Here is a 21389-nt window from a genome sequence, read left to right as displayed (position 1 = left end):
GAGGCTGAAAGGGGCTGACTTGTTGGAATGTGTGTTTGATAGGAGTCATGAGTAGGGCTACATGTTTGTCTTGGAGGTTGCAGAAGTCACGAATTCCAAGACTTCCTGCAACGTCCTTGACTTCTGCAGCTGCCAGTGTGGCTGACTCCAGTGCCCCCCAAGCAGCTGGCTGCTCAGGCGTCCCTGGGGACAGCCACAACAGCCACTGCTGGAGCGGCTCTGCAGCCTGCTGCTCAGGTGGCCCCGCAGCCAGTCACACCAGCTGCTGCTGGAGCTGCCCCAGCCCCGGGGCCAGCCATACCGGCCGATGCTCAGGCAACCCTGGGCAGCTGGCCCTGGGGATCACCTGAGCAGTGGACCCAGGGGTGGCCGGCACAGTGGCTCCCCTACAGCGGTGGCTGGAGCAGCCACTGGTCCCCTGGGGCTCCCTCACTCCTCCGGCTGCTGGTGCTGTGGGCTCCCCTAACCCCCCACCCCACCCCACTCCCCGCAGTCATACACTCATAGGACTAGGAAAGGACCTCGAGAGGTCATCTAGTTCAGTCCCCTGCACTCATGGCAGGACTAAGTATTATCTAGACAATCCCTGACAGTCCCTCACCTAAGATTCAAGCAGGGGTATTTATAGTATAAGTCATGGACGGGTCACAGGCCGTGATTTTTTGTTTCTTGCCTTTGACCTGTCCATGACTTTTACTAAACATACCCATGATTAAATAGTAGCCTAAGTCATGAGACTGGTCACTCCCAGTTGGATGGCCTGGAGATTGAGGTCCTGGAACAAGGGCAGAAAGGAACTGGGAACAGAGTGCTGGTGGACTCGTGGCTGGATGACCTGGGAATGATGTCCCTGGACAGGGGACTGGAGAATTGCTGTAGTTGTATGTTTTACTGTGGGAACTGGGAGGATAATTTTACCATGAGGGTTCTACAGACTATTGTACATGTACATAAATAAATTATGCCCAGAGGTGGGACTTTTTATCAGATGGTGAGAAATACTGTGCTCTTTATGGCTGGATTGAGGGGAAACTGAGGCAGGTGCACTTGTCTTGTTGTGGCTTGCCCCAGGTTTGGGCCACCTTGTCATATACTCCTATTTTGGTATAGCACTATGCCCAGAAGAAAAGGCCTCCAGAAGGTCATTTTCCCAGCATGATGCCAGCTGGCCAGAGGTTGACACCTGGGTTTTGATGGATCTCTGGTGTGAGGCCAAGAACTATGTTGTCAGGACCATGTATGGGTTGTGCCCCCAGAAGTGCTAACCCTAGCTAGAAGCTGGGACTGAACAACAGGGGGAGGAGGGCACTTGATACATTTCCCTGTTCTGTGTACTCCTTTGAAGGATCTGGCACCGGTCACTGTCAGAAAACAGGATCTGGGCTAGATGGACTATTGCTCTGATCCAGAATGGTCATTCTTATGTTCTTATCAAGCATGGGATGTGTCCCCAGAAGTCCTAGCCCCTCACATGAGTAACAGCACCCTGGACTTGAAAATGATTTTGTATTGTGTCCACACTCAGGAGGTCCCATTCAAGTGAATTGTGCAATGGAGAGAAGCCCACAGTCAAAACTTCCTGCACACTGATCTCACTCTCCTTCAAACACACTCTGCAACCAAGCATACCATCCTAAGCTTGAAGAAACAGCCTGTGACACAGTGGCCTATTGGTGCCAACTGGCTCCCTGGGGTTCACTGTTCTTTACAAGCAACTCCTGTCTCAGACCTGATAAACCCATGACACCTAACATACCACTTTCATGGTATTTAACTATGAAGGGTAGCATGTGAGGCCTCTGCTGAAAGCTTGTAACTTATCAATACTCATAATCGTTGTGAGATGTGTGTACGGGTGATATTTAAGGGGTAATGCCACTATTTTGAAAATTATGCCCTTATGGTCTTGGAGGGAAAGTGAGTCACCAGGCAATAATACATAGGAGCTGGAACTAGGGGTGTGGGGGTGCTGCAGCACCCCCTGACTTGAAGTAGTTTCCATTATATACAGGGTTTACAGTTTGGTTCAATGACTCTCAGCACCCCCACTATACAAATTGTTCCAGCACCTCTGCAGTAATATGTCTTGGTGATGGCCCATCACGCAGAAGGGAGTTGTCACCCTGTCCCCTGCTTATGTAATGTAATTCTCAATTGTCTGCCTTTACACCAATCCAGAAAAGTCAATGGAAAACCATCAAAGACAAACTATAAACAGTGAAACCACTTGGGAAGTGAAAAGGAACAATATGATAGTGAGAGGATCACCCTGTCTGTGAATAAAGGTGACAGACTGATTCAGTAGATCACCGAGTGGAGAAAGACACGATGTAGCTATTCACTGCCTTGATGAGTGGGGTTGCTTCATGAAATTCAACTATTAACCAGGGACTGGAATGCTCCTAGCTGTGGAGATCCCCAGACTGTTTGTTTGCTGACAGGGTTCTGAAGTGCTTGAAGGCACCTAGGCTTGATCTACACTTACAACTTATATTGGCATAGCTATGTTGGTCAGAGTTGTGACCTCACTGACTGACATAGAGATGCCAACAAAACCCGCAGTGTAAACACAGCTACGCTGACAGAAGAATGCTTCTGTCAATATTGTGTAAGCCTGTAAGGGACATATACAACAGTTATGGCTTGAATAATTAATAACTACTGATTCTTTCTGGCCCTCAAAAATTGGAAAAATATATCCACCGGAAACCTACTGACCACTATTCCTACCTACATGCCTCCAGCTTTCATCCACACCACACCACATGATCCATTGTCTACAGCCAAGCTCTACGATACAACCGTATTTGCTCCAACCCTTCAAACAGAGACAAACACCTACAAGATCTCTATCAAGCATTCTTACAACTACAGTACCCACCTGCTGAAGTGAAGAAACGGATTGACAGAGCCAGAAGAGTACCCAGAAGTTACCTACTACAGGACAGGCCCAACAAAGAAAATAACAGAACGCCACTAGCCATCACCTTCAGCCCCCAACTAAAACCTCTCCAACGCATCATCAAGGATCTTCAACCGATCCTGAAGGGAGACAGGCCAGTCCTTGCTTACAGACAGCCCCCCAACCTGAAGCAAATACTCACCAGCAACCACACACCACACAACAGAACCACTAACCCAGGAACCTATCCTTGCAACAAAGCCCGTTGCCAACTCTGTCCACATATCTATTCAGGGAACACCATCATAGGGCCTAATCACATCAGCCACCCTATCAGAGGCTCGTTCACCTGCACATCTACCAATGTGATATATGCCATCATGTGCCAGCAATGCCCCTCTGCCATGTACATTGGTCAGACTGGACAGTCTACATAAAAGAATAAATGGACACAAATCAGACGTCAAGAATTATAACATTCAAAAACCAGTTGGAGAACACTTCAATCTCTTCGGTCACTCGATTACAAACCTAAAAGTTGCAATTCTTCAACAAAAAAACTTCAAAAACAGATTCCAACGAGAGATTGCTGAATTGGAATTAATTTGCAAACTGGACACCATTAACTTAGGCTTGAATAGAGACTGGGAGTGGATGGGTCATTACACAAAGTAAAACTATTTTCCCATGTTTATTCCACCCCTCCACCCCTCCTGTTCTTCAGACATGCTTGTCAACTGCTGGAAATGGCCCACCTTGATTATCACTACAAAAGGTTTCCGCCCCGCCCCGCTCTCCTGCTGGTAATAGCTCACCTTAAGTGATCATTCTGGTTACAGTGTGTATGGTAACACCCATTGTTTCATGTTCTCAATGTATATAAATCTCCCCACTGTATTTTCCACTGAATGCATCCGATGAAGTGAGCTGTAGCTCACGAAAGCTTATGCTCAAATAAATTTGTTAGTCTCTAACGTGCTGCAAGTCCTCCTTTTCTTTTTGCGAATACAGACTAACACGGCTGCTACTCTGAAACATATCCACTGCTGTTTGTGCCAAAATAGGATCCACTCAGGAAGTCAAGACAATAAGAAAATGGGTCACATCATGTGAGACATTTTGTCTAAGGACCCAGAGATCAGCCAAGGTTAGGAGTTGCTCTCTCCAGTAATAGAAACTAAAATGGCTAAATGAGAGTATTGTTAATCACATCACGTACACAAGAATCTCTCATAATTTGCATATAGATAGACTCTCTTTTTCCCTCCCAGTCTAGCTAAAAAGAACTACAAGTTACCAAGGAAAGGTGACATCCAGCTTTGCTATGCAAACATTGCATAGTGTTCCTTGTGAGTGGATCAAGAGATGGGTGAGGAAGCTGCAAGTTAAGCGAATTAGAAAAGTAAGTTTGAAGGTCAAACTGGGCAAACTACCTGTTACACCAAGAAATCTAAACCACATGTTTTCACCCCAAATTGTAAGATATATATTGTTTTCCTTGTAAATCAAAAATACCGTGGATAATCTGTCTTTCATCCCAAATTGGAAGCTGCATATTTGTTTGCCTTGTGAGTCAGATCTACATCCTTCTGTATGTGAATACCGCTTGTTCTGTTGGAAGGCCCATAATGGGAAATGCTTATGTACAATCAGTGAATGTATGGAGTACGTCCTCCAAATTTACAGGTTTCAGAGTAACAGCCGTGTTAGTCTGTATTTGCAAAAAGAAAAGGAGTACTTGTGGCACCTTAGAGACTAACCAAATTGGTTAGTCTCTAAGGTGCCACAAGTACTCCTCCAAATTTAGAAGACCATAAGAGATTTTATTGGTTACATAACAAACAATTGTTGCACTCCAGAAGTAACAGGTATTTCCTGGTACAAGGAAGAAGGAATGTTGAAAGATATAAACCAGGGTGTAACTTTGAAATATGAAGAAAAATTACTTGAAACCAGTGATCCCAACTGATATTAGGGACTAATAATGAAATACAGTCCTTGAAATGACTCTCATGAAAAAAGCCTCTGATAAGAAAAAGAACTGAAGATATTTGCTGTACACCACCTGCTGGATACCAATGGAAGCAGCAGACAAACAGAGCTGAAATCTGAACAATCACTTGGCACGTGTCCAGTAGAAATCAGAGGCTGGCCCCTTACAATGAGACCTGAAATTAGGTACTGTATATAAAACTGAGTTCACCATGTGCAACTGGAGAGCTGACTGTCACTGAACTTAACAAGAAAGCGCAGCCTCCTAAGTGTGACAGATTCCTGGACCAGCCATGTGAAAAGGACTCTCCCCTATCCCAGTGTTAAGAGGATAAGAAGTGGTAAGATCTTATTTCAAATATTGTATTTCCCCTTCTATTATTTAATATAAATAACTATAGGTTCTTCTTTGAGTAGCATCCCCATGGGTACTCCACTTCAAGTGCCCATGTGCCCTTGATGGGAGATTTTCAGTAGCAGCCCCCTACACATGCCATACACATCCTTGTACCCCTTATTGAGGTATATAGGGCTGCATGGGTAAGCTGTCCTCAGTTCCTTCTCAATCACCTTTGGCCTACACAACCTGCCTGCTTCACTTTTATCTAGTTGTAGTTTAGATTATCTTAGTTGTAATTAGTTTAGTGGATTTGTTTGTTTGTTCCTTCCCCTCTGAGGGATTGTTCTGGACTTTATTATCTAGGGTATGCTGGGATCCCCAGGCTTTAAGCATTGTCTTTCCTACCAGAAGCCATTTCCTGACGGACATTCTCAGTGTTTGCAGTGTTTGGGAGACACCCATGTACTGACCAAGTGTAAGACCTGCTCCTCATTCAAGAGCAGATTTTGTAAAAACAGGGAAATAAAGTTCAAACTGTTCATGAGTGATCAAGCCCTACAACAGGCTTCCAAACCAGGCTCCAAGAAGCCCCTTGTACACTGGGCTGTGAGCACATTTAGTGCCCTGCCTGCATCAGGATCCTGGTCACTGAGACCCTTGAAGGATGGAATGGCTGGTACCCTGTCCACCTTCAGGTCACAGTCACTGAAAGCCTTGGGAGATGCAGCACCTATAGCCATACCCATGGTACCAAGAGCCCCGCGCATTAAGTCTGCGTGTACCAATAAAAGAAGCAGGAGTGTTAGATCTCCTTCCAAGAAGTCTTTGTCACTGACTGCGAAGAAGGTTCTGGAGACCTCAGGTCCCAAAGGGAATACTATCAAGGTTCTGAGTCAGTCCGGTACCGAGAAAATGTCTCAGGTTTCCTCTAAGAGCCAAACTTCTTCTAAATAAGACTCGGTACTGAAGAGCCCTTCTGCTTCAAGCACTCATGTCAATATGAGCAGAAATTCCTCTTCAAAAAGGTCGGCAGCATCAGATTAATCAGTAACCTCTGTACCTATATTGGTGCCCCGGATCACTACACTGGTACCATCCGAGTCAGTCTGGATGTACTTACTCAAAGCATTTAGTGTCTGCTACACTGGCACATTCTGGATAGGTCCGTTCCTCGGTACCGACACAGCTCTCCACAGGATTGCAGCCAGCTCCCATTTACATGGCAGTACCGTTGGTGTTTCGATATTCAAAGGTTCTTGTTGTGTTGGATCAGCCAGAATCTCCATTACTTACTGGTACTGGACAGCTTTCCATACCAAAATCTTCTGGGTCACTGACTCTGAGTTTTTCACTGAGACCTCCTTCGACCCAGACGTCAGCCATCCAGGGTGAACACTTATCTTTCCCCGCAGAATATGTTGACAATGAGTCTTCTTATAGTATTGTGATTCAGGGGTCTCCTGTCTATTCTGCAGGACACCGTTCTTCTACATATTCTCAGGTAATGGAAGACAGATAAATTTGTCCCCCAGCTATCTGGGATGACCAACAGCAGATGCCTCCTCCTTTGCCATCTGGGCTGTCTGCCCCCCCTTCCCCCCAGTGGCCTTATTGGGACCCCTGGGCCTTGCACCAGCCAACAGTTCCTGAAGGTGGTAAGCCATTCCTACAGAGAATATAGGAAGACCCATTATCACAAACCCTCATTCCCACCTCCCCAGCCACAGCTGGTAGCGGAGAGCTTTGAGGAATATGAGGCAAAGGCTCACTTCACACAAATATTTCTTTGTCATCACTGGGTGAGGCTGTAAATGCCTCCACTGCCTTTCATGGCAGATGACTTTAGACAATTCCAGGAGCTGATGACGCGTGTTGCTGATAAAGTTCAAATCCTTTTAGAAAAGGCCCAGGACTCCTCGACATTTTACATACTTCAGGTTCTGCATGGGTGGCCATTCCTGTAAATGAGGCTTTACTAGAGCCTGCTAAGACCATTTGGCAGAGTCTAGCTAGGGGAGAGGTGGGCAAACTATGGCCCGCGGGACCATCCTGCTCGGCCCCTGAGCTCCTGGCTGGGGAGGCTAGCCCGGGCTCCTCCCCCTCTGTCCCCCCTCCCCCGGAGTCACACCACCGCGCAGGCAGCGGGGCTGCGAGCTCCTGCCACTCTGAGTGGCATGGTAAGGGGGTGGTGGAGGTGCGCGCATGGGGCGGTGGGGGGGTTGGGTAGGGGGTCCCGGAGGGCAGTCAGGGGACAGGGAGCAGTTGGACAGGGTGGAGGTTCGGGGGGGGGGTCAGGGAACGCAGGGGGGTTGGATAGGGCTTGGGAGTCCTGGGGGGCCTGTTGGTGGGGTGGATAGGGGCCGGGGGGCAGCCAGGGGACAGGGAGCAGGGCAGGTTGGATAGGTCGGGGGCTCTGAGGGGGGAAGTCAGGGGGTGGGAAGTGGGAGGGGGTGGATAGGGGGCAGGGGCCAGGCTGTTTGGGGGGCACAGCCTTCCCTACCCGGCCCTCCATACTGTTTCACACCCCAATGTGGCCCTCAGGCCAAAAAGTTTGCCCATCCCTGAGCTAGGGCATCTCCTGCTTGAAAACATGCTGACAAAAATATTATACTCTGGCCAAGGATTTGGAGTTTTTATTTTCACACCTGTCACCCAATTCTCTGGTTGTAGAAGCAGCCAGAGTGTGGTAGACAGCACAGTACAAAACTTATCCCTTTCAGCAAGGACCAGAAGCGACTCGACCTCTTCAGTCTCAAGAGTTACTTCTCTGCAATGTTGCAATTCAGAATAGCAAACCACCAAGCGGTCAGGTCAAAGTATGACTATCTGAATTACAATAAATTCAGCACCTTTACTGAGCATTTGCCAGAGGAACACTGCAGACAATTTAAGGGCAATTCTTAGTGAGAACATCATTACAGGGCTCCTTAGATGCAGCCAATACTACAGTCTGGTCCATTTCCACTATGATCATGATGTGATGAGCATCTTGGCTCCAGCTGTCCAGCTTCCCAAGGGAAGTGCAGAGTGCTGTTGAGGACTTCTCTTTTGATGTCACAAGTTGTACATTAGTCAAATGATGAGTCGCTTCACACTTTGAAGGATTCGAGGGCTACGCTTAGCTCCCTCGGGATTTATACCCCTGTGAATAAAAGAAAATTTAGCAGGTCTCAAACAGCTCAGAAATCTCACTTGTTCCATTTCTTGAATTTCCATAGGCTGCCTGAACCACTGGACAGGAGACCAAAATACTAATAAAGAAGTCAACAATTGTCACAGATACTTCATCCCAGCCATCCACATCATCTAAATCAGTGGTTTTCAAACTGTGGGTTGCGACCCAGTACTGGGTTGTGGAATGTAAGGCACTGGGTCGCAGCAGCTCTGGTCAGCATCGCCAACCAGGCTGTTCAAAGTCCCATTGGCGGTGCTGCCCGGCTAAGGCAGGCTAGTCCCTACCTGTTCCGACACCACACTGCACCCTGGAAGTGGCCAGCAGCAGGTCTGACTCCTAAGCGGAGCCAGCACTACTGTCCGTGTGCTGTCTCCGCCCCGAGCACCGGCTCCGCACACCCATTTGCCAGGAACCAGCCAATGGGAGCTGGGGGGTGGTGGTACCTGCGGGTGAGATCTGTGTGGAGCTCATTGTGCACCTCAGCCGAGAAGTCAGACCTGCTGCTGCTGCTTCCGGGGAGCAGTGTGATCTGCGGTGCCAGGATAGGCAGGAAGCCTGCCTTAGCACCTCTACTGACTGGGAGCCGCCGGAGGTAAGCCCGCGCCCCAAACCCGCACCCCAAACCTCTGCCCCAGCCCTGAGCCCCCCAAACCCAGAGCCCCTTCCTGCACCCCAAACCCATCATCTCTGACCCCACCCCAGAGCCTGAACCCCCAACCCAGAGCCCTGACCCCCTCCCACACCCTAACCCTCTATCCCAGCCCTGAGCCCTCCCACACCCCAAACCCTTCATCCCCAGCTCCGTTGGGTCACGGGCATCAACAATTTTCTTCAACTGGGTCACCAGAAAAAATGTTTGAAAATCACTGGTCTAAATGCCAGTCCTGATAGCTTTGTTGAGGGCTGAACCATCTGCTCCACAGGAATCTACTGATGCACTATCCCTCCAACCTCCCTTTGGATACTGTCTTTCCCATTTCCAACGGGCATGGGAGAGAATAGGCTCTGCCAAATGGGTTTTGGAGGTCATAACATCCATGTATTCCATTCATTTCACTTCCATCCCTGCCTCTTACCCACTTTCTCATCTCTTTTCAGGGACCCATCTCATGATCAGTTGCTGAGACAGGAAGTTGCCTCTCTTCTGCTTTTAGGGGGCATAGAACCAGTTCCAGTGCAGCGAAAGGGAAAGGGTTTCTATCCCAAGTAATTTCTGGTCCCCAAAAAGAACGGAGGATGGAGACTAATATTAGATCTCAGATATCTAAGCAACTATGCGAAACAGCAGATATTCAGGCTGATGACCCTTGCAGCTATAATTCCCTCCCTAGGTTCTGGAGATTTGTTTGTGGCTCTCGCCGTTCAGGATGTGTATTTCTATGTCATAATTTTTCCTTCTTTACGAGAGATTGCTTTGTTTTACAGTTGACCACGATCACTTCCAGTACTGCGTGCTCCCTTTTGGCATCTCCTGTGCCCCAAGGATATTCTCACAGATCATGACGGTCATAGTTGCCCACCTATGTCAGCTAGGGATAATTGTCTTCTCTTATCTTGACAATTAGCTATTCAGAGGTCTATCTTACCAGAAGTCCTATTGGCAGTACAAGCAACAAGATCTCTGTTTCACAATTTAGGCCTCCAACTCAATCTCAAAAAGTTTGCTGTGACTCAAATTTCATAGGAACTTCTCTGGATGCTGTGACAGGCAAGGTTTACCTGCCTACAAGTAGGTTTGTGAGCCTAAGAAATCTAATTTTAAGGATTCAGATAAATCCTCAAATCTTGGCAAGAAACTGTCTTTGAGTGCTATGTCATAAGGCAGCTTGTATCTTCATAACCCAGCTCACTAGATTACATCTTCAGTTCTTCCAGGGAGATTCAGGACAGTTTAGGTACCAAACAAGCACAATCTGGAAAAGCAGGTGTCTGTTCCATGTGGAGTTCTGGAGTCATTCAGTCAGCAGAAGGACCCCTCCAGAATTTGTTCAAGCCCTTCCCACCATCACTATGAGTTCTCTCAAGGTGCACTTGGCAGCTATAACAGCTTTTCATTCACCTGTTGAAGGCTTTTCATTTTTTTCCCACCCCATAATGTCAAGATTCTTCAGAGGACTGATGAATCTTTTCCCACAGATTAGAGAACCTACTCAAATATGAGACTTGAACTCTTTCCTTAATTGCCTTAGGAAACAACCCTTTCGAGTCATTAGCTACGTGTTCATTGCTGCATCAGCTGTCCATGAAAACAGCTTTCTTGGGAGCCATCACTTCTGCCAGAAGGGTTGGAGAACTGGGGGCTTTAATGGCAGATTCCCCCCTTTAAAATGTTTTTCAAGGAAAAAGTTTCACATCCTAAATTTATGCCTAAGGTATCTTCTGAATTTCATATTAACCAGACCATTCATCTTCCAGTTTTTGCCCCCCAAACCATATTAGACTAGGCAGGAAGCTGTCTTGTTACCAGATGTGCCCGTTACTTTGGGGTATGCTCATTTATTAGGGTTACTCTTCTGGGGGGACAGGGGGTGTTCTGTAATTCTATTAATTTACTTCTTATGTCACTTGTGTGTTCATATGGCGCTATACTCCTTCCTTCTGCAAGTCCCCTCCCAATGGAGCTATCCTGCAGGACCTAGGTTCCCCAGGACTGGGTTCCTCCAGCCTTAGGACTAGATGAACACGCGTACACACACACCGCTAACAGAGCAAGTCTGAGCAGACCGGATCAATCAGTGCTCTCAAGCTGATCCCCTCATGTGTCCCTGTAGTCAATGAGCTGGGTTAAGCAGCACCTTCAAGCTGTCACCCTTATGTGCCCCTGGTCTCAATAGGCTGGGCTGAGCAGCACTTTCAGCTGCACCCCCCCTGATATGCCACAGGTTTAACATGTCCCTATCCCCACTTTCACGTCACAATTGTACTGGTAGTACTCACTTGATGAGCAAACCCCACAGGATTTTTGGGTGCTACAGGGATCTTCAGCTTCTGTAAAAGAAGCGCTGCTGCAGAGTAAATGGGGGAAGAAATACAATGGGAGTGGTGAAAGACTGGAATGTGTTACCTAGGGAGGTGGTGGAATCTCCTTCCTAAGCCCTGGTCTACACTAGGACTTTAGGTCGAATTTAGCAGCGTTAAATCGATGTAAACCTGCACCCGTCCACACAATGAAGCCCTTTATTTCGACTTAAAGGGCTCTTAAAATCGATTTCCTTACTCCACCCCTGACAAGTGGATTAGCGCTTAAATCGACGTTGCCGGCTCGAATTTGGGGTACTGTGGACACAATTCGATGGTATTGGCCTCCGGGAGCTATCCCAGAGTGCTCCATTATGACCGCTCTGGACAGCACTCTCAACTGAGATGCACTGGCCAGGTAGACAGGAAAAGAACCGCGAACTTTTGAATCTCATTTCCTGTTTGGCCAGCGTGGCAAGCTGCAGGTGCTCATCAGCACAGGTGATGAGCACCTGCAGAGCTCATCAGCACAGTGCATGTGATGTGACATCACATGCACTGCACATCACAGTGCTGATGAGCACCTGCACATCACAGTGATGTGCAGGTGCTCATCAGCACAGGTGATCAGCACCTGCAGAGCTCATCAGCACAGGTGACCATGATGGAGTCCCAGAATCGCAAAAGATTCATAGATTCATAGATATTTAGGTCAGAAGGGACCATTATGATCATCTAGTCTGACCTCCTGCACAATGCAGGCCACAGAATTTCACCCACCACTTCTAAAAAAGACCTCACACCTATATCTGTGCTATTGAAGTCCTCAAATTGTAGTTTGAAGACCTCAAGGAGCAGAGAATCCTCCAGCAAGTGACCCGTGCCCCATGCTACAGAGGAAGGCGAAAAACCTCCAGGGCCTTCCAATCTGCCCTGGAGGAAAATTCCTTCCCGACCCCAAATATGGCGATCAGCTAAACCCTGAGCATATGGGCAAGATTCATCAGCCAGATACTACAGAAAATTCTTTCCCGGGTAACTTGGATCTTACCCCATCTAAAAACCCATCACAGGCCATTGGACCTATTTACCATGAATATTTCATTACCAAAACCATGTTATCCCATCATACCATCTCCTCCATAAACTTATCGAGTTTAATCTTAAAGCAAGATAGATCTTTTGCCCCCACTACTTCCCTCGGAAGGCTATTCCAAAACTTCACTCCTCTGATGGTTAGAAACCTTCGTCTAATTTCTAATCTAAATTTCCTAGTGGCCAGTTTATATCCATTTGTTCTTGTGTCCACATTGGTACTGAGTTTAAATAATTCCTCTCCCTCTCTGGTATTTATCCCTCTGATATATTTATAGAGAGCAATCATATCTCCCCTCAACCTTCTTTTAGTTAGGCTAAACAAGCCAAGCTCCCTGAGTCTCCTTTCATAAGACAAGTTTTCCATTCCTCGGATCATCCTAGTAGCCCTTCTCTGTACCTGTTCCAGTTTGAATTCATCCTTCTTAAACATGGGAGACCAAATCTGCACACAGTATTCCAGGTGAGGTCTCACCAGTGCCTTATATAACGGTACTAAAACCTCCTTATCCCTACTGGAAATACCTCTCCTGATGCATCCCAAGACGACATTAGCTTTTTTCACAGCCATATCACATTGGCAGCTCATAGTCATCCTATGATCAACCAATACTCCAAGGTCCTTTTCCTCCTCCGTTACTTCTAGTTGATGCGTCCCTAGCTTATAACTAAAATTCTTGTTATTAATCCCTAAATGCATGACCTTACACTTCTCACTATTAAATTTCATCCTATTCCTATTACTCCAGTTTACAAGGTCATCCAGATCCTCCTGTAGGGTATCCCTGTCCTTCTCTAAATTAGCAATACCTCCCAGCTTTGTATCATCTGCAAACTTTATTAGCACACTCCCACTTTTTGTGCCCAGGTCAGTAATAAAAAGATTAAATAAGATTGGTCCCAAAACTGATCCTTGAGGAACTCCACTGGTAACCTCCCTCCAACTTGACAGTTCACCTTTCAGTAGGACCCGTTGTAGTCTCCCCTTTAACCAATTCCCTATCCACCTTTCAATTTTCCTATTGATGCCCATCTTATCCAATTTAACTAATAATTCCCCATGTGGCACAGTATCAAACGCCTTACTAAAATCTAAGTAAATTAGATCCACTGCGTTTCCTTTATCTAAAAAATCTGTTACTCTCTCAAAGAAGGAGATCAGGTTGGTTTGGCACGATCTATCTTTTGTAAAACCATGTTGTATTTTGTCCCATTTACCATTGACTTCAATGTCCTTAACTACCTTCTCCTTCAAAATTTTTTCCAAGACCTTGCATACTACAGATGTCAAACTAACAGGCCTATAATTACTTGGATCACTTTTTTTCCCTTTCTTAAAAATAGGAACTATGTTAGCAATTCTCCAATCATACGGTACAACCCGAGTTTACAGATTCATTAAAATTTTTTGCTAATGGGCTTGCAATTTCTTGTGCCAATTCTTTTAATATTCTTGGATGAAGATTATCTGGGCCCCCCGATTTAGTCCCATTAAGCTGTTTGAGTTTCGCTTCTACCTCAGATATGGTGATGTCTACCTCCATATCCTCATTCCCATTTATCATGCTACCATTATCCCTAAGATCCTCTTTAGTCTTATTAAAGACTGAGGCAAAGTATTTGTTTAGATATTGGGCCATGCCTAGATTATCCTTGACCTCCACTCCATCCTCAGTTTTTAGCGGTCCCACTTCTTCTTTCTTTGTTTTCTTCCTATTTATATGACTATAGAACCTTTTACTATTGGTTTTAATTCCCTTTGCAAGGTCCAACTCTACTTGACTTTTAGCCTGTCTCACTTTATCCCTACATATTCTGACCTCAATAAGGTAGCTTTCCTTACTGATCCCTCCCTTCTTCCACTCCCTATATGCTTTCTGCTTTTTCTTAATTACCTCTCTAAGATGCTTGCTCATCCAGCTTGGTCTACAACTCCTGCCTATGAATTTTTTCCCCTTTCTTGGGATGCAGGCTTCCGATAGCTTCTGCAGCTTTAATTTAAAATAATCCCAGGCCTCCTCTACCTTTAAACCCATAAATTCTTCAGTCCAATCCACTTCCCTAACTAATTTCCTTAATTTTTGAAAGTCAGCCCTTTTGAAATCAAAAACCCTAGTTGCAGATTTATTTTTGTTAATCCTTCCATTCAATTTGAACTGAATTAGCTCATGATCACTTGAGCCAAGATTATCCCCTACAACCATTTCCTCTATGAGATCCTCATTACTCGCCAAGACCAAATCTAAAATGGCATCCCCTCTAGTCGGTTCAGCAACTACTTGTTGAAGGAATCCATCAGCTATCGCATCTAGGAAAATCTGAGCCCTATTATTATTACTAGCACTCGTCCTCCAGTCTATATCTGGGAAGTTAAAGTCTCCCATGATCACACAGTTTCCATTAGTATTTACTTTATTAAAAACATTAAAAAGGGCTCTATCCATATCCAAATTAGATCCCGGCGGTCTATAGCACACCCCAAGCACTATCCCAGGGGAGGCTCTAATAGTTTTCTTCCCCAATTTAATTATTGCCCAGACAGACTCAGTCATATCCATTTCATCGCTTCTTATTTCTTTACATTCTATCTCATCATTGATATACAGTGCTACTCCACCACCTTTACTTCGGTCTTTCCTAAACAGCACATACCCTTCAATACCTGTAGCCCAGTCATGACTACTATTCCACCAGGTCTCTGTTATACCTATAATATCTGGTTTCACTTCCTGCACCAGTAACTCTAGTTCCTCCATTTTGTTACCTAGGCTACTTGCATTAGTGTACAAACATCTTAATTTTTGCTGTTTGGCCTCACTCACATTCTGTACCCTATTAGGCACTGTTATTTTACTACCAGTATAACCTATTAGACTTGTATCTACACTGCCCTTCCTCCTACCTACAGCTGTATCCACTCTTACTTCATTTTCTTTCCACTCTATGCTAAATTCTGGCGTGGAGATTACCTGGACATCTCCCAACCATCTCCCCCAAATTCCTAGTTTAAAGCTCTCTTAATCAGTTGTGCCAGCCTCCATCCTAGAAGTCTATTTCCTTCCCTACTCAGATGAAGTCCATCCCGAGAGAACTGTCCTCTATCCATGAATGCCTCCCAATGGCCATACATCCCAAAGCCCTCCTTATAGCACCACTGCCTAAGCCATCTATTGATAGTCATAATCTTATCACACCTTTGTTGCCCTTCTCTAGGAACAGGCAGAATCCCACTAAAGATCACCTGAGCCTCAATTTCCTTAAGCGTCCTCCCCAGCCTAGCATAGTCTCCCTTAATACTTTCCAGCGAGAATCTAGCCGTATCATTTGTTCCCACATGAAGGATAATTAGGGGATTCTTTCCCGCTCCCTTTAGAATCCTTTTTAACCTCAGGTCTACATCCCGTATCTTAGCACCTGGAAGACAGCACACCCTCCTATTTTCTGGATCAGCTCTGGTTACAGGCCTATCTATTCTTCTCAGTAAAGAGTCCCCAATCACATAGACCTGCCTTTTCCTAGTGACGGTGCTATTCTCCAGTCTATCCCCTGTTCCCTCTGGCTGCAAGTTTTTTCCATTCCCATTCTCCCTTGTAATCCTTTTTAACCCATCCTGTATCCTCCTGGGGCTCATATTAGGTGTAATCTCCATTAACTCTTCCCCTTTTCCTATAGGACTAACCACTCTTCTCTTCTTCCTTGCCCTGTCACCTTCAGTGACTACCTGCTGAGCCCCTTCTTCATTTTCCAACTCTGCAAACCTATTCTGAAGCTCTATTTCTCCTTCACTAGCCCGTCTTTTCCTCTGCCTAGTTCTTTTAGTCACATGCTTCCACTGACCACTTTCCTCACCCAGTCTCCCCTCAGAATTCCCTAGTCCTACTTCCATCTGCAAGTCTGAGCTTTTCCCTTCAGATACCTCATGTCTTTGCTCCATAATCTGCTCAAACCCCTTCCTAAACTCTACCAGACTTTCCACCTGCATCTCCAAACCTCTGATCTTTTCCTCCATCAGCTCTATCAGACGGCATTTCATGCAGACAAAACTCTTACCAGGTGCCCCCTCCAGGATCATGTACATACCACAGCTTCCACATCCAGTCATCTTCATTGTGTCATCTGCTACATGGGTCACTCCCACTGCCACCTCTGAATCTGTCATAGCCTTCCCACCTAAATCCTGTTAATCTGGGAAACACAAACCACACCAAAACACCACCACCCACAGCAAAACCAAACCCCACACAAGCACCACAAGACAAACTCCGCTTTCAAACTCCCCTGTTTACAGCTCTGTTTGCTAGCTCCTGTGCCACTGCAGCTGTCTGTGCTGCTGCCTGACTGGCTGCTACCTTTATAGGACCCCTAGTCAGTGAAGCCCCGCCCCCTAATCAGGGCTCAGCTTCTCTCCCAGCACAAAGCCCCTACAAGCCTCTACACATACAAATACTACCAATACAAAACCAAACAAACACAAATACCTTCTCCTCCAACAGAACTCCCACTCAAACTCCCCTGTTTACAGCTCTGTTTGCTAGCTCCTGTGCTGCTGCAGCTGTGAGCTCCAGCATGGACCGAACGGGAGGTACGGGATCTGATCACTGTTTGGGGAGAGGAATCCGTGCTATCAGAACACCGTTCCAGTTTTCGAAATGCCAAAACCTTTGTCAAAATCTCCCAGGGCATGAAGGACAGAGGCCATAACAGGAACCCGAAGCAGTGCCGCGTGAAACTGAAGGAGCTGAGGCAAGCCTACCAGAAAACCGGAGAGGCGAACAGCCGCTCTGGGTCAGAGCCCCAAACATGCCGATTCTATGATGAGCTGCATGTCATTTTAGGGGGTTCAGCCACCACTACCCCAGCCGTGTTGTTTGACTCCTTCAATGGAGATGGAGGCAATACGGAAGCAGGTTTTGGGGACGAAGAAGATGATGATGATGAGGAGGAGGAGGTTGTAGATAGCTCACAGCAAGCAAGCGGAGAAACCGGTTTTCCCGACAGCCAGGAACTGTTTCTCACCCTAGACCTGGAGCCAGTACCCCCCGAACCCACCCAAGGCTGCCTCCTGGACCCAGCAGGCGGAAAAAGGACCTCTGGTGAGTGTACCTTTTAAAATACTATACATGGTTTAAAAGCAAGCATGTGAAAGGATTACTTTGCCCTGGCATTTGCGGTTCTCCTAGATGTAGTCCTAAAGCCTTTGCAAAAGGTTTCTGGGGAGGGCAGCCTTATTGCGTCCTTCATGGTAGGACACTTTACCACTCCAGGCCAGTAACACGTACTCGGGAATCATTGTAGAACAAAGCATTGCAGTGTATGTTTGCTGGCATTCAAACAACATCCGTTCTTTATCTCTCTATGTTATCCTCAGGAGAGTGAGATCTAATTCATGGTCACCTGGTTGAAATAGAGTGGTTTTCTTCAGGGGACACTCAGAGGAGCCCATTCCTGCTGGGCTGTTTGCCTGTGGCTAAACAGAAATGTTCCCCGCTGTCAGCCACAGGGAGGGGGGAAGGTTGAGGGGGTAGTCACGCGGTGGGAGGAGGCAAAATGCGACCTTGTAACGAAAGCACATGTGCTATGTATGTAATGTTAACAGCAAGGTTTACCCTGAAAGAGTGTAGCCACTGTTTTATAAAATGTGTCTTTTTAAATACCGCTGTCCCTTTTTTTTTCTCCACCAGCTGCATGTGTTTCAATGATCACAGGATCTTCTCCTTCCCAGAGGCTAGTGAAGCTTAGAAAGAAAAAAAAACGCACTCGTGATGAAATGTTCTCCGAGCTCATGCTGTCCTCCCACACTGACAGAGCACAGACGAATGCGTGGAGGCAAATAATGTCAGAGTGCAGGAAAGCACAAAATGACCGCGAGGAGAGGTGGCGGGCTGAAGAGAGTAAGTGGCGGGCTGAAGAGAGTAAGTGGCGGGCTGAAGAGAGGGCTGAAGCTCAAATGTGGCGGCAGTGTGATGAGAGGAGGCAGGATTCAATGCTGAGGCTGCTGCAGGACCAAACCAGTATGCTCCAGTGTATGGTTGAGCTGCAGCAAAGGCAGCTGGAGCACAGACTGCCACTGCAGCCCCTCTGTAACCAACCGCCCTCCTCCCCAAGTTCCATAGCCTCCACACCCAGACGCACAAGAACGCGGTGGGGGGGCCTCCGGCCAACCAGCCACTCCACCACAGAGGATTGCCCCAAAAAAAGAAGGCTGTCATTCAATAAATTTTAAAGTTGTAAACTTTTAAAGTGCTGTGCTTAAAGTGCTGTGTGGCATTTTCCTTCCCTCCTCCACCACCCCTCCTGGGCTACCTTGGTAGTCATCCCCCTATTTGTGTGATGAATGAATAAAGAATGCATGAATGTGAAGCAACAATGACTTTATTGCCTCTGCAAGTGGTGATTGGAGGGAGGAGGGGCGGGTGGTTAGCTTACAGGGAAGTAGAGTGAACCAAGGGGCGGGGGGTTTCATCAAGGAGAAACAAACAGAACTTTCACACTGTAGCCTGGCCAGTCATGAAACTGGTTTTCAAAACTTCTCTGATGCGTACCACGCCCTCCTGTGCTCTTCTAACCGCCCTGGTGTCTGGCTGCACGTAACCAGCAGCCAGGCGATTTGCCTCAACCTCCCACCCCGCCATAAACGTCTCCCCCTTACTCTCACAGATATTGTGGAGCACACAGCAAGCAGTAATAACAGTGGGAATATTGGTTTCGCTGAGGTCTAAGCGAGTCAGTAAACTGCGCCAGCGCGCCTTTAAATGTCCAAATGCACATTCTACCACCATTCTGCACTTGCTCAGCCTGTAGTTGAACAGCTCCTGACTACTGTCCAGGCTGCCTGTGTACGGCTTCATGAGCCATGGCATTAAGGGGTAGGCTGGGTCCCCAAGGATACATATAGGCATTTCAACATCCCCAACAGTTATTTTCTGGTCTGGGAATAAAATCCCTTCCTGCAGCTTTTGAAACAGACCAGAGTTCCTGAAGATGCGAGCATCATGCACCTTTCCCGGCCATCCCACGTTGATGTTGGTGAAACGTCCGTTGTGACCCACCGGAGCTTGCAGCACTATTGAAAAGTACCCCTTGCGGTTTATGTACTTGCCGGCTTGGTGCTCCGGTGCCAAGATAGGGATATGGGTTCCGTCTATGGCCCCACCACAGTTAGGGAATCCCATTGCAGCAAAGCCATCCACTATGACCTGCACATTTCCCAGGGTCACTACCCTTGATATCAGCAGATCTGTGATTGCGTGGGCTACTTGCATCACAGCAGCCCCCACAGTAGATTTGCCCACTCCAAATTGATTCCCAACTGACTGGTAGCTGTCTGGCGTTGCAAGCTTCCACAGGGCTATCGCCACTCGCTTCTCAACTGTGAGGGCTGCTCTCATCTTGGTATTCATGCGCTTCAGGGCAGGGGAAAGCAAGTCACAAAGTTCCATGAAAGTGCCCTTACGCATGCGAAAGTTTTGCAGCCACTGGGAATCGTCCCAGACCTGCAACACTATGCAGTCCCACCAGTCTGTGCTTGTTTCCCGAGCCCAGAATCAGCGTTCCACAGTATGAACCTGCCCCATTAGCACCATGATGCATGCATTGGCAGGGCCCATGCTTTCAGAGAAATCTGTGTCCATGTCCTGATCACTCATGTGACCGCGCTGATGTCGCCTCCTCGCCCAGTATCGCTCTGCCAGGTTCTGGTGCTGCATATACTGCTGGATAATGCGTGTGGTGTTTAATGTGCTCCTAATTGCCAAAATGAGCTGAGCGGTCTCCATGCTTGCCTTGGTATGGCGTCCGCACAGAAAAAAGGCGCGGAACAATTGTCTGCCGTTGCTCTGACGGAGGGAGGGGCGACTGACGACACGGCTTACAGGGTTGGCTTCAGGGAGCTAAAAATCAACAAAGGGGGTGTCTTTACATCAAGGAGTATTTCAGGCAGGACTTCACGGAGGGTTCCAGTAAGAAATGGTGCACCTAAGTTATTGTTCTTATTGGAACAAGGAGGTTAGCCTGGCCTCTGATTGATACATGGCTAGATTTACCTCGCTGCACCTTCTCTGTGAGTGACTGCAGTGTGACCTAGAGGAATGAGTCCCCTAGACGGGGGAGGGGGGAAGCAAATGAATACAAAACACATCTGGTCTATTTCTTGTTTTGATCCACTCCATCTATCTTTGACATCTTTGGCTGGCAGCAGACGGTGCAGAAGGACTGCATGCCATCCTCATCTCTTGCCTGCCCCGCAGAAGATGGTACAGTACGACTGCTAGCAATCCTTATCACCTGCCTGCTCACCATAAGATGGTTCAATAGGACTGACTGCAGGACTAAAGAGAATGACCTGGTCACGTCACTCCAAATTTAGTCCCTGCGCCCATGTCTGCCCAGGCACTCCTGGCCGACGTGGCCAGGAGCACCTCGGACATGACGACGACGGCTACCAGTCGTATTGCACCGTCTGCTGCCACAAGGCAATGGGTTGCTGCTACTGTGTAGCAATGCAGTACCACGTCTGCCAGCACCCAGGAGACATACGGTGATGGTTACCTGAGCGGGCTCCATGCTTGCTGTGGTATGGCACCTGCACAGGTAACTCAGGAAAAAAGGCGCGAAACGATTGTCTGCCCTTGCTTTCAAGGAGGGAGGTAGGGAACGGGGGCCTGACGATATGTACCCAGAACCACCCGCGACAATGTTTTAGCCCCATCAGGCATTGGGATCTCAACCCAGAATTCCAATGGGAGCGGAGACTGCGGGAACTGTGGGATAGCCACCCACAGTGCAACGTTCCGGAAGTCAACTCTAGCCTCGGTACTGTGGAAGCACTCCACTGAGTTAATGCACTTAGAGCATTTTCTGTGAGGACACACACACTCGAATATATAAAACCGATTTCTAAAAAAACGACTTCTATAAATTGGACCTAA

General features: G+C 47.2%; 1 protein-coding gene across 11 annotated transcripts in view; it reads left to right on the top strand.

Annotated features, from left to right (window-relative positions):
• The window catches only part of VAMP1 (vesicle associated membrane protein 1), a 126960-nt gene that overhangs the window by 46527 nt on the left and 59044 nt on the right, over positions 1 to 21389 (top strand). The window contains exons 1-3 of one of the 11 annotated variants that reach the window (XM_084617671.1): positions 4811 to 5235; positions 17141 to 17555; positions 18144 to 18775. The exons of 8 other annotated variants lie outside the window; for them this stretch is intronic. In XM_084617671.1, coding sequence (XP_084473797.1) covers positions 17144 to 17555; positions 18144 to 18685 — 954 coding nt within the window. In that variant the 5' untranslated portion in view covers positions 4811 to 5235; positions 17141 to 17143 and the 3' untranslated portion in view covers positions 18686 to 18775. Of the gene's footprint in view, positions 1 to 4810; positions 5236 to 17140; positions 17556 to 18143; positions 18776 to 21389 lie in introns of those variants that run through there. 2 more of the 11 variants (XR_014709990.1, XM_084617663.1) reach the window with 2 other exon arrangements.

The sequence above is a fragment of the Lepidochelys olivacea genome (assembly GCF_965140295.1).
Source record: "Lepidochelys olivacea isolate rLepOli2 genome assembly, chromosome: 1".
In the NCBI taxonomy this organism is placed as follows: domain Eukaryota; kingdom Metazoa; phylum Chordata; order Testudines; family Cheloniidae; genus Lepidochelys; species Lepidochelys olivacea.
Note: the sequence above shows the minus strand (reverse complement) of the source record. Positions and strands in the feature narration are given on the sequence as shown.